The sequence below is a fragment of the Miniopterus natalensis genome, chromosome 11, assembly GCF_054644295.1.
Source record: "Miniopterus natalensis isolate mMinNat1 chromosome 11, mMinNat1.hap1, whole genome shotgun sequence".
Lineage (NCBI taxonomy): Eukaryota > Metazoa > Chordata > Mammalia > Chiroptera > Miniopteridae > Miniopterus > Miniopterus natalensis.
Genome location: NC_142091.1, coordinates 67,904,441 through 67,918,077, shown reverse-complemented (window position 1 = coordinate 67,918,077; position 13,637 = coordinate 67,904,441). Strand labels below are relative to the sequence as shown.

The 13,637-nt window shown below is 52.6% G+C and overlaps 1 protein-coding gene across 1 annotated transcript; it reads left to right on the top strand.

The window, feature by feature from the left end:
• Positions 1–4,950: 4,950 nt before the first annotated feature.
• Positions 4,951–13,349, top strand: RAPSN (receptor associated protein of the synapse). The gene is made up of 8 exons (XM_016203996.2): positions 4,951–5,189; positions 5,702–6,040; positions 9,952–10,110; positions 10,626–10,724; positions 10,798–10,920; positions 11,395–11,448; positions 12,438–12,637; positions 13,042–13,349. Exons 1-8 carry the CDS (start codon positions 4,998–5,000, stop codon positions 13,112–13,114), a joined length of 1,239 nt encoding a protein of 412 aa, XP_016059482.1. The 5' UTR covers positions 4,951–4,997; the 3' UTR covers positions 13,115–13,349.
• The last annotated feature ends 288 nt before the right edge of the window (positions 13,350–13,637 follow it).

The window sequence follows — 13,637 nt, the reverse complement described above, 5'->3', positions numbered from 1 at the left end:
TGAGGGGGTGGAGAGAGAAACGGATGTGAGAGAGACATTGATTGGTTGCCTCCCGCACTCACCCCTACCGGCCAGGGATGGAACCTGCAACCCAGGTACTTGCCCTTGACTGGGAATCGAACCACCACCCTTTGGTGTGGGGCCGATGCTTTAACCACTGAGCACACTGGCCAGGGAAGGTTTGAGGGTTTTTTAAATGCAAAACATTCCTGTAGTTACAGAGGTGGCCTTAGGTGTGGTGGGGAAAGCTTGTGTGTGGGAGTCTCTCAATCCGGTTATGATGCCGGCTTTGTGATCTTGGGCAGGTGACTTGATTCTCTCGGCCTCAGATTCCCAATCTGTCCAATGGCCCCGTGGAGTTGGGAAGAGAGGATGTCCCAAACACTTGGCACAGCGCCACCCTGGGAAGTGCTCGTCCAAGTCGCCAACAACCCTAAGTGCATGTAAGTTAAAAGCGAGCACTCCCCATCCCACAGCCCATTGATAAACAGATGGAGTAGGTATGCTTCCAGAATTTTCCTCTGTATACAAATATATGTACATACGTAATTTTTGTTAATAAAAATGAGATCATGCATTGTGTACAGAAGGCTCTGCAGCCTGCATTTTTTCATTATTGCAACCCAGGAACCCTTCCGTCTGGTACCTACACCAGCGTTGACAAATCCATTTCAAGAGGCTACCTAGCATCTCCTGGCTTCTCAGCCGCTCTCCTGTTGGACACAGGTCATCTCCAGTTTTTTCACTGTTATTCATAGTAAGAGCCAGTTCAAGGAGGGTTCAGGAGGTTCATCAGAGGAACATTCGTTCAATGTCTTGTTTTCAAAGCAAATTATTTGATCTCATTTGGTTTTCACAGAAAGCTCACCAGAGAGGTGATATCCCATTTATGACTAGGGAAACAAACTTGTCGAGAGGGACAGACTTCCCAAGGATCCCACCAGTCGTGACAGAGGGGGCCTGGGACTGTCCTCTCCGGTTACATTTGTCCTGTTTCTGGAGCAGAAGCTGCAAATGGCTTCAGTGTCAAGGTGAGAAGAGAGAGTGGGGAGGGTTGTGGACGAAAGAAAGACATTCTTGGTCACTGACCACTTGACTGGTTGACACAGAACAACAGCCCCGTCGCTTGAACTTCAGTCTCCAAGAGAAGCAGGGAATGCAGATTTTCTATGAAATCCCCCAGATACAAACGTAGCCGCCCAACCAGGAACCTTCTGCCCTCGCCTGCAAGGTGTGGCCCCTGCCTCAGGCCCAAACTCTATTTTCTACTTTTCTTGATAAAACAGGCAACGTGAGGCATGGTAGCTGAAACCTGACGCAGCAACACCCCCAGGCCCTGCAGTCCCACCAGCCTGTGAGGTTAAGTGGCCTGGAAAAGACCCTTGTGTTCTGTGGGGCCTTTTGTCCACCTTTATTGCTGGGCGCTGCTGAGCAATCTGCGCCGTCCCCTCATCCGCCTGTGCATGCATCTTCTGCCACCCAGGCCAGAGCCTTGGATCACGTTCCCAGTGAGCTCGTGTGTCAGGTAACCGTCACTATGATTCCCCAAAACGGTGTCCAGTTCCCCTTCACTTCTCTCCCTCTCCTTCCTGGGTCAGCACCACGGTTGAGAGGGGAACCCCTGGAGACACACTGCTTGGGGTCCGGTCCCTGCTCCGTCTCTAGGTAGCAGGGTGGTCTTGGGTCGGTCGCCTCACCGCTTGTGCCTCGGTTTCCTTACCTGTAAACTGGAGGAAACGCTTAGGCCAGGAAAGGCTAGTTGCTGTTACTCTGTTGGTCTCCTCTCACTTTGCCAGGGGCTGTGCAGGGGCCAGTGGTACAAAGACAAACAAACCACAGCCCTTGCCCCAAAGGAGCATGACCTTGACCTCACTGTACGCAACAGTCAGCAAAAAGCTGACTCTGGGGCAGAGGGAACCTTTCTCCAGCCAAGTTTTTGAGTTTTGAAATCATCTGAGTTCCCAGGTGCCAGAAGGCTGTGGTCCCTGACTCCTTTGGGGCAAAGCTGCGGGCTGCCCACCTCCTTTCCTTCCTGCTGAAGCCCCGAGGTGAACTGGTGTCTGGAGCACCGAGCGGGAGAGAATCGCTGGCTCCTCAGCCCCTTCCCTGTGGGCCCAGCTTCTTCCTCCTCGGGAGGTTCACTTCAACCCAGGCGCCCCTCCAGATGAGAGGAAGATCCCAGCCCTCTCTCCTGTGCCAGAGGCTCCCCTCTCCTTGCTTCCCAACTTCCTTGTGGGCTGGGTTCAAGCACACTTCCCCCTGGAGAGTCCCGGTGGCCTTGCCTGGTCCCTCGGCCTACTTCTCTATCCTGTCTACCTCTGCTGAGCCATGACCCTGGGGCATGGAGCCCTGAGCTGGCCACACCCCCCCACTCCCAGATTGCCCCTCTCTGGACCCATTTTGCTTGCAGTAAACAGGAGGTCATCTCTGCCTATGATAGAACAGGACACAGCAGGTCAGCTGCTAAGCCCACAGCAGTTGCTTTCAATTTCAAAATTAAACTTTCATTCCTTCCCTTTTTTACCATGCATTCATTCAACGTATTTATTGAGTGGCCACTGTTTGTCAGGCCTTGCTCAGGGGATGCAGTCAGTCATGAATGAGATGTCCCTGCCCACACATTTGAGTGGAGGAAGCAGACCTTAAGCAGGTAACCTCATTAATGAATATAGAAGTGCAGAGACAAAGCTTGTATCGGAATGGAATATAATTCTCTGAGAGTATAATAAGCTGATTCACCCTAACTAGGACTTGACCCACATGCCAGGGAGACAAGAGGAAAGGGATCAAGCGGTGCAAAGGCCCTGGGGCAAGCAGGTTGGCGGTTCCGCAAAAGTTGAACACAGTTACCACATGATCCAGCAATTCCACTCCTAGGTGTACATTCATATGTATATATATATATATACTCAAGAAAAATGAAAACATGTCCTCATGAAAGCTCATGCATGAATGTTCATAGGATCATTATTCAGAACAGCCAAAAAATAAAAGAACCCAAATGCCCATTGACTAATGAGTGGATCAACAAAATGGTGCATCCATACGACGAATACTAATCAGCCATAAGAAGGAGTGAAGTACTGATACATGCTACCACATGGATGAACCTTGAAAACATTGCGCTAAGTGAAAGAAGCCAGTCACAAAGGCCCACAGACTGTATGATTCCATTCATATGAAATGTTCAGAACAGAAAAATCTATGGAGAGCAGACTGTGGTCACAGGGTGTGTTAGTTACTCAGGCTGCCATAACCAAGCACCACGGACTCTGGGGCTCAGACCACGAGAGTTTATTTCCTCACAGTCTGGAGGCCAGAAGTCAGAGCTGAAGGTGTTGAAAGGGTTCGTTTCATTCTGAGGCCGCTCTCCTTGGGTGTAGATGGCCTCCTCTTTTCTTTCTCTGCACATGGTCTTCCCTGTGGGTGTCTGTGTTCTAACTCTTCTTATGACACTGGTCACGCTGGATTAGGGCCCACTCTAATGACCTCACTTTGCCTCTTTAAAGACGGTGTTCCCAAATCAGTTACATACTGGGGGTTAAGACTTCAACATAGGAATGGTGGTTAGGGAGACACAATTCAGCCCACAACACAGGAGGAGCAGGGAGTGACTGCGAATGAATACGGGCTTCTCTTTCCAGAGATGAAAATGTTCTGCATTAGTGATGATCGATACACGAATTTGTGAACATGCTGAAAACAACCGTCCTACTCTGAAAGGGTGAACTTTACCCCAGTGCAAGGAGCCTGGTTTTCAGAGAGGGAGGACAACCTGGGTGCTGGCAGGTTGCAGGGGTCCCATTGCCCAGGGCCTTTCTCCACCCCAGGAGCCCGGCACTTCAAGCTTCTGCTCCCTGCATAGACTCTGCCCTTCTCCACAATGTCTGGCATGAAAGCTCATTATCAAGGACCTTTCCAATTGGGTTGGGATTGAAATTGGGACACTTTTTTGTGGGGGAGGGGAACACACTTTTGAAACCTCCAAGAGCCAACTTCTGTCCCTGGTGGGCAGTTTACCGTGGAGCAGACACGGCTTGGGATGACCTCTTCTTGTCAACACATGGAACGTTTCCTGTATGCTAGGGACATTCCAAATCCGTGTCAACTAGTGCGTCTTTTAGTTCTAACAATCCAGCAACATAGGTACCATTTCTCTCTGGCCCACAGTCACATTGCCCACACAGCTAATAAAGGGCAGAGTCAGAATTCGAATCCTGACAGCCCCAGGGCCCACACTGTTACCCACAACTCTGCCTCATAACAGCCCTGAGTTAGGGTTTATCAGCCTGTTGTTATCCTCACTTGACATGAGGAAACTGAGGCCCAGAGCGGTCAGTGACTCGGTTTGGGTCACACTGTGAGTTAGGATGCTGGGAATGGTGTGGGTAGGTGAATGTGGGGTAAATGACCTCGGAGCCTGGGAAATCACAGGAACAAAGCCTGGGGGAGGGGGGGAGGTCTTGGGGGGAGGCTGTGCTGCCATAGAGGCAGGGCTTAGGGCTGGGCAATGCCCCGGCCTCCCGCTGCCCCTGTGCCCAGGCTCACTCCTGCTTCCTCCCAGTTCTCAGCCCACCCCTAGAGGTGGCTCCTTGGCAAGGCCGCGGGAGGCCTGCCCTGCCCTGCCAGGAGGGTCAGGGCCAGAGTCAGAGGTGCCGAAGAGACACCCAAGGGGCTGCCCAGGGGACAGGGTGCCTGCATACCTGGGAAGCCACCTCTCAGCTTGGGGGCGGGGGTGACAGAGGCCCGCGTGACCTTGCAGCTGACATTCCTCAGTGGCCACGTGGCCCCAATTGGCAGGGACAGCTGCAGACAGGGGCCCGACCAGCTTTGTTCCCAGAGTGGCACCGGTTCTCCATCAGGCCCTGCTCGTCTCCTGCCTGGTGCCACTTCCCTTCCCGGGGCTCAGTGGGCAGCTAGCACTGCGGGTCCCCTGCCATGAGTGCCTAGAGGCAGGGAGCCACCAGGGTCTGTCTGTGGGTCGTGGGGCTCTGGGGATGGGGCAGGACCAGACAAAGCAGCAGATCGAGAAGGGGCTCCAGCTATACCAGTCTAACCAGACAGAGAAGGCGCTGCAGGTGTGGATGAAGGTGCTGGAAAAGAGCTCGGACCTCGTGGGGCGCTTTCGCGTGCTGGGCTGCCTGGTCACGGCCCACTCGGAGATGGGCCGCTACAAGGAGATGCTGAAGGTGGGCGCGCCCCGCAGCTGGCGCGGGAGGACGGGGCCAGAGCTGGGTTTCTCCGAGGCTTCCCGGCCCCCCTCCCGCCTCCTTAGGCTCCCCTGTGTCCCATGAGCTAGTGGCCCAGGACTGAGGCTCTGAACTCACACCTGAGGCCCTGGGTCTTAGATGCGGAGTCTTGGCTTGGGATTTGGGCCTGTGGCTTTGAACTGCAGGGTGGGGATCTGGAGGCCAGGAGTCTAGGCTCCAGCCTTCCTGTTTGGGGTCTGCGTCTGCAGCTGCAGGCGCTGGCTCCCGGCTTGAGGCTGGAGGTGGGTGGGTGCTGGGGACTGAAGATCTCGGCTGGGGTTGGGAAGGTGGAGGCCCCAGGGCTGAAGCTCCCAGCCTGTGGGGGGAGAGAGAATGCTTGAGGCTGGCATGGGAGGCCGGGCTCTGAAGCTACGGGATGTGAGGCTCGGCGGGGTGGAGGCTCGGGTCCGAGGCTCAGGCTGACGGCCACATGCCCACCACCCTGTGGGCAGTTTGCCGTGGTGCAGATCGACACCGCTCGCGAACTGGAGGACGCCAACTTCCTCCTGGAGAGCTACCTGAACCTGGCGCGCAGCAACGAGAAGCTGTGCGAGTTTCACAAGACCATCTCCTACTGCAAGACCTGCCTCGGCCTGCCTGGCACCAGGGCGGGCGCCCAGCTCGGGGGCCAGGTCAGCCTGAGCATGGGCAATGCCTTCCTGGGCCTCAGCCTCTTCCAGAAGGCCCTGGAGAGCTTCGAGAAGGCCCTGCGCTACGCCCACAACAACGACGACACCATGCTCGAGTGCCGCGTCTGCTGCAGCCTGGGCAGCTTCTACGCCCAGGTCAAGGTGGGCCGGGCCCCAGGGGGAGGGCAGCGGGGGGCTGGGGCTCCCCTTGCATCACTCTGTTCAGTCCTCCTTTTTAGGCAGGGAGGAGATGGACTGGAGTCCCAGAGGGTAACACTTGCCCAGGAAGGTAAAGACTGGGTCAGGAGGGGCACAGCCAGAATTCAAACCTCAATCTGCCTGACTCTGGGGGATGGGAGGCTCCTGTGCGAGGACCCTGCACTGTCACCGGCTCGCTGTGCGATCCTGGACACAGCACCTCTCCTCCCTGAACGTTGGTAGGTGTAGATATATCATGAGGGAGCATAGGACCTACTGTACAGCATGTTTGTAAGGATTCATCACATATTTAGTGAGCATTTAAATGCAGGACACTGTTGGCCTGGGGTGCAGCAGTGAAAACAACGGCAAAGTCCCTGGTCTCATGAAGCTTGCCCTCTAGTTGGGGGGAAAAGAGGGTAAACACAGTGAGTAAGTTAACTGCACAGTGTGCTAGAAATGCTTCTGGGGAGGAAGGAAAGCAGGAAAGGGGGTGAGAGGTGCCGAGGAGGGGGGGCTGCAATTTCAAACAACTGGACGTTGGAAGGTCTAAATCTGGGAAAGGAGTGGAAAGGAGGGAACAGCTAAGGCAAAGCTCTGCCCTGGGGTGGGGTGGGGTGGGGGCCATACCTGGCATGTTCCAGGAAGGATGGAAGCCAGCGTGGTGAGGAGATAGGAGGTGGGGTCAGAGGGTAAGGGGGAGGGGAGAGGCAGACTGTGAATGAACTGATGGGACCAGAGACCACAGCCTTCCGGTCCTGAGCATTTGTTCTTTCCCTAGGCATCCAGGCTGCACTTGGCCCATGGCAGATGTTAATGCTTGGCACATAGTAGATGCTCAATAAATCTAGGGGTAAATGAGTGTGCAGATGGTTTTTAATCAGAGCCGGGTTGTAAGGAAATGAGAGTCATCCAGGACGACACTGAGGATTTTGTTTTCAGCAGCTAGAGGGACAGGGAAGCGATTCAGTGAGATGCAATAGGATTGGAGAGAAATAGGGGTGTTTTCAAACATTTTTCTAGTACGAAGGAAATTAATCATGCGGAAAAGTCCAGAGATAATGTAATGAATCTCCATATATCCACTTAGATGTCACAATTATTAATATTTTGCCATATTTGATTTACATATTTTTTCTATTTTCATTAAAAATTTTTCAATTACAGTTGATATTCAGTTATTATATTCGTTTCAGGTGTACAGCACACTGGTTAGACATTTATATACCTTACGAAGGGATCCCCCCGATGAGTCTAGTCCCCACCTGGCGCCATCCGTGGTTATTACAGTATTGACTGTATCCCCTATGCTGCACTTCACAGCCCCGTGACTATCCTGTAACTGCCAATTCGTAAGTCTTATTCTCTGATTGACGTATTTTTAACTGAAGTGCTGTGATATAAAATTATAGGCATCATGATATTTTTACCCCAAAGTAGTTTAGTATGCATCTCTGGGGGGGAAAATAGGACATTTTCTTATATAAGGACACTTTTGTACTTAATCTCAATGCTATTATCACACACACCATAATGAACAACTTTAATTATCTTAAATTTCTGTGCTTATCCTAAAAACATGCCTGTACCTTCGGCTCCTTTGAACTGGAATAGAAACTAGAGCCACACATTGCAGTGGTTAGTGTGTCTCTTAAACCTCTTTTGGTAGAAAATTCCTCCCCTCCCCTTTGATTTCCCAGATGAGCTGCCTTGTAGAATGTTCCCTGGCACTGTCTCACGGCTTCCTCAAGGGGCCATGCCACTGTTCCTTTGTCTCTTCTCCTCCCTATGAACTGGCCTTTGGATAACGACCTGGTTAGATTTAGACGGCCCGAGGTCGGTAAGAATGCTACAGGAATGATGCTGTGTTCTTCATGTGACATCGTCTCGGGTGGCTGAGGGAGTGACGACCTGGTCCCTCCGTTTTAGGGTTTGCATTTTTTCCTTTCATGACTCCTGGGAACATTCAGTTCTGCAGTGCCATTTATCCTAATGGTGTTAGCATCCACTGATGTTCATTGCCTGGATCAATTCATTCATTTTAACCCTAATAAAATGACCATCACCAAGTTCTCTCATTCCTGCTACAATTATTAGCTGGGATTTTTCTATGCAGAAGAACTTCCCCTCATCTCTTGGGGCTAGTTGGTTACTTTGAAATACGGTTCCTAAAGGAAAGGCAGAATAAAACCTTTTTCCTTCCCCTTTAATTACCACTTTTAAGAATAAGGAGTTGATGTGATAGCTGCCTTCAGTGGCCACACTTATTGGTTCCTTTTGCTTCCTCTTTTTGCAGTATCATTATGAAATCATGGACTTTTTCCCCCAGTGCTTTTCAGAGAGAGTGGAAGGGGGAGAGGAGAGAGAGAGAAACGTCAATGTGAGAGAGACACATCGATTGGTCGCCTCCCCTTGACTGAGGCCGCAGATCGAGCCTGCAGCCAAGGTGGTGCCCTTGGCCGGAATCGAACCAGGGCCCTTCAGTCTGCAGGCCGGTGCTCTAACCACTGAGCGAACCGGCCAGGCTGGATTTTCTTTATGTGCAGTATTCTTCAGTCTATTGCAATCACTGTTCTCTTTGATGTTCACATTATCTTAACTTTAATCAGTGGAATTCCCTGCAGTATGGCTCCTGTGTCCTTCGACAAGATTCATTTAGTCTTGGAAAGTGTTTTGTTTTCTGGCCCAATAAACTGTCCCAGGCTCATTTTCTATATTCCTTCCCTCAGACCTGGACCAGCCATTCCTTTGGCTTCTTTTTAGCAGGAAAGTGTATTTAAAGGCACAATAGGGGCTCTCAGGGTGCTCACTGCTACTGGGTTGCTGTTGCTTCTAATTCTTTTCAGTTGCCAAGATGTTTCATAGTGATGTTTCCAATTCAAGTCTAATGGTTCAGGATTTTCCTTAACTTATTTTAAACTCGATTCTCTTTTCTCTTAGACTAAAAATCTTGGTTTCTAACAACACAATTAAATATTTACCCTACAGGATACATAAAATAGTTTCAAAAGACAATACCAATATTACTAAAAAAAATTTAAAAAAAGACAACTGAGGGAAGATTAAGATTTCTTTGCTGTTTTTTGTCTTTAAAATATATCCCACTATGGGTGAACTGTACAAGTGTATGTTGTAAGTTCATTTGAAATAATTTTTTTTCTGTATGGTTATACTAATATAGTATATTGCAATGTAATGTATTATGATGCAATCATATTATATTGTATATAACATTATTTTGTATCTTATATGTAACAATGGAGTGTGAGGCAAGGTCCTCAGCTCATAATGGGCAGGTAGAAAGGACATTTGGAGGTTTGAGGAGAAAGAAAGGACGAGAGAATGATTTCTTTGCCTCATTGAGTCTGTCCTGATGTTCTTTTGAGCTGAGGCAATCAGTCACAGAGCCTTCAGTGGGCAGCTGCTGCAGGGTCCAGGAGGCAACCTCGGGTGGGGTGGGGGTGGGGCCCTGGTATCCCCCACCCCCACACTCCTCTGGGTATCTGAAGGTGAGGGGCCCAACTGGGACTGGGTGAGGAGAAAAGCCAGCTGCATATTCTTGCCTTCTAATTCATTCCTTCAACAAATATTTATTGTGCATCTACTAAGTGCCAAGAACCAAGCAGTGGGTTATTATGCAACTTCAGCAAACCAGATGAAGACCCCTGTGTTCATGGAGCCCACACCTTTGCACTGGCTGTTCCCTCTGCCTGGATCACTCGTTGCTGGATTCCGGAAAGAATGAATGAACACCCGGTGGGGCCTATGGGCTCCTGGCTGCCAGAGGAGCCAGGGCCTACAGCCCTCAACTTAGGGCCAGCTCCTGACACTTAGTTTGCCCTCTCCTGCCCCGCCCCCACCCTGTGTCCCTGCAGGACTATGAGAAGGCCCTGTTCTTCCCCTGCAAGGCGGCAGAGCTCGTCAGTGACTACGGCAAAGGCTGGAGCCTCAAGTACCGGGCCATGAGCCAGTACCACATGGCCGTGGCATATCGCCTGCTGGGCCACCTGGGCAGTGCCATGGAGTGTTGTGAGGTGGGGCAGCAGGGCAGGTAGTGGTGTGGGCCAGGATCTGGGGCCCAGAGCAGGTGGGCCTCCTCCTTCCAAATAGCCCGCTGAGGCCCCAAGTCTTGTTCCTGGTCCAGCCTTTCTATAGCTGAGCCCCTGAAGGATGCGTGTTTCTCCCGTCCCAACCTCACTCCCTTCCAGTTCATTCTCATGGGAGGGGGCTTCCCTCTGCCCCCCACCACACATCCTCTGTGGGACACTTTAAGTAGGAAGAGAGTCATCTCTGAAGTTCCATTCACCTGGGTTTAAATCTCAGCTTTTCCCCTTACTAGCCAGGTGATCTTGATGGAGTCACTTCTGCTCTCTGAGCCTCAGGTTCCACTTTACTGGGTGCAGTGAGGCCACTGGTTAGGTGTGTGGGGCCTGAGAACCATGATTGGTGTATTGGGTTCTGAGGATGTTGGTGATCCCTGGGCTGCCCATGAGGGCTCCCCAGTGGTAGGAGCAGATGAGCAGGCCCAAGTGACAGGCCTCTCTCACAGGAGTCTATGAAGATTGCCCTGCAGCATGGGGACCGGCCACTACAGGCGCTCTGCCTGCTCTGCTTTGCTGACATCCACCGGAGCCGTGGGGACCTGGAGGTGAGGTCACCAGGATGTGGGGCAGGGGGGCAGGCTTGGCCCAGCCTGACCCCACCCCCACCTGGCTGTGCAGACAGCCTTCCCCAGGTACGACTCTGCCATGAGCATCATGACCGAGATCGGAAACCGCCTGGGGCAGGTGCAGGTGCTGCTGGGTGTGGCCAAATGCTGGGTGGCCAGGAAGGCACCGGACAAGGTGAGGTCGGGTCCCCCCAGCTCTCCCAGTGCTCCCAGCCAACAATCTGTGGGGCTGGTCCTGGGCAGGACTCTTTCGGACACTTTGTCTAACATCAGCCTCATCCCAATCTAGGCGTTCCAGGCCATTTTCCAGGCTCAGAGAAGGCCCGGGTGTTGCCCAGTTACACAGCTAGTAAAGGGCCAGAGCTGGGGTTCGAACTCAGGATGCTTTAACTGCTTCCCGTGATAGCATGACACCCTGCAACTCAGAGATATTTTTCCCCTTCTGTACCTGAGTAAACTGAGGCAGGAGACAACACCCACACAGCTCTTACAGCTGCACCCCAGTCTCTTCTTGCTACTTTCGCACACAGGGCAGCTGTCCAGCCATGTCACCCTCCCCACGCCCGCCTCTCCCTACCCCTTCATTTCCTATGAGCCAAGGCCTCTGTCAGACACCTGTCCACAGCCCTGGCCTGTGCTCACCTTCCAGGCTCTGGATGCCATCGAGAGAGCCCAGGACCTGGCCGAGGAGGTGGGAAACAAGGTCAGACCTGATTCTGTCTCCTGGGTCTGGAGTCAAGAGCCCAAGGTGGGATCGTGGGTGGGTGGAGAGGGCCCCCCCGAGTCCTCTCATGCCCTGAGCCCTTCCGGATCTCCAGGAGTTGCTCCAGCCATCCCCAGACCCCCGCTGTTTCTCTTCCACCCAGAGAGTGCTTCCAAGGGCTAGGCGAGAAGTCCCAGCTGGAGGATATCAGAATTCCTCAGGGCCTTGATGGTCATTAAAACTCCCAACAGTGGCTTCCACTCACTGAGAGCTGGGCACCACGGGGCTCTTGTAGGTACTGCCTCCAGTCCTCACTGTCTCCCTGCAAGGTGGGTATAGCGAGCCCCATTTCACAGATGAGAAAAGCAAGGCTCACAGGGGTGCTCACTACCTGGTAACTGGCCTGTCTTAACTCTAAAGATTTGTGGCCTCTCCAAATTTAATAATTGTATCTAAACCTTTCAACATTGAAAATAGGCTCAGTGTTTCTCAAAGTCTTCTAGATGTGCATTTCTCTGGGAGTGGGTAATAGTCCTAAGATGCCAAATATATGTGCCTTTGGCTTGGTTAGATCCACTTGGGTTTACCTAAGTATCTTGGGCTGGTCAGAAGTGCTAACAAGCTGTTGTGTATATTTAACTAATGAGAACAGGAACACGATTATTATGGAGTCAGTGCAGCAGGTTTGGTCAATAAAACCCTTCAAAAACATGGGGTCTCCGGCTGGTTCTAGGGGTGAAGACCGCTGACCTTACCACCCCCTCATTCTGCATGAGGGAAAACCACGGCCCAGAGAGGGCAGGACGCTTTTCCTAGGTCCATCAGCCAGGCAGGAATGTGCCTAGGACTGTGCGCTGTATGACCTGACTGCCCGGTGACCCTTCTGGGATGGCTTCTTGGGCTGGGCAAGGAGGGAGGCGGGACAGCTGCTCACCGACACTGACCTGGTCTCGTTCCCTCCACCCACTCTCCTGTCTCGGGGGGCCCAGCTGAGCCAGCTGAAGCTGCACTGTCTGAGCGAGAGCATCTACCGCAGCAAGGGGCTGCAGCGGGAGCTGCGTGCCCATGTAGTGCGTTTCCATGAGTGCGTGGAGGAGACAGAGCTCTACTGTGGCCTGTGCGGGGAGTCCATAGGCGAGAGGAACAGCCGGCTGCAGGCCCTGCCCTGTTCCCACATCTTCCACCTCCGGTGAGGGCTTCCGCCGGCTGGGACAGGGGCACACAGGCCTCTTTGGGGTGCTCTAGGGCCTAATCACAATAGTAACAGCAGTTTCTAAAAACAGTTCCTAAAAACTTCCCATATATTAACTCATTGAATCCTCCCAGGGGCCCTGTGAGGTGGCCATTCTTACAATCATTCTTCCCCAAGAGAATTCAGAGAGGCCTCTGAAAGGCCATGGCATTCAGACACCTGGAGGCGCGCCCCTTCCAGGCCAAGTGATGGGGCAAGCAGGGTTGCACACAGGGGTCTGGGGCCATCTTCTTCCTTTGACACCTTCCAAGCCCCTGCAGAAGAGGGGGTAGGAGAGGGAGGCACTGGCCCAGGATGGAAGGACCGGCTCAGTGAGTAGACAGAGCCCTTTGCCTCCCAAGGTGCCTGCAGAACAATGGGACACGGAGCTGCCCCAACTGCCGCCGCTCTTCCATGAAGCCTGGCTTTGTGTGACCTCGCTGGCAGTCGTGGACTTCTGCCTCACCTCCTCCGCTCCTTCTCCACCATCATGCTGGAGACCCCTGGCCACATCTTGGACGCCTGTTTACTCCTGGGGCAGCCACTAGGACCTCCTCGGGCCTCCACCAGGGCCTGGGGCCTGCCCACAGCTGCCCTTCAAGGCCCCGCTGCTGCCCCCCACCTCTTTGTACTTTGCTCTTTATAGAAAAATAAACCATTTGTACCTGGTCCCAACGATTCTGACCTTCCCTGCCCATGTGAGCTTCCTCAGACACAAGCATACCTCTGCACATATGAGTCAGTGTCTCCAGCCGCCCTTCTAGGTTCTTTGGATGCGAGTGAGCCAGAGACAAAGATCCCTGTGGGGAGGAGCTGCTGACATGCAGGGGTGGGTGGGAGGATTCGATAAACAGTAAATATAATAAGCAACATAGAAGGTCTGCTAGAAAGATGTTATGGACTGAATTGCGTTCCCCAAAGTTGGTGTGTTGAAGCCCTAACCCAGAGCAGAGGACAC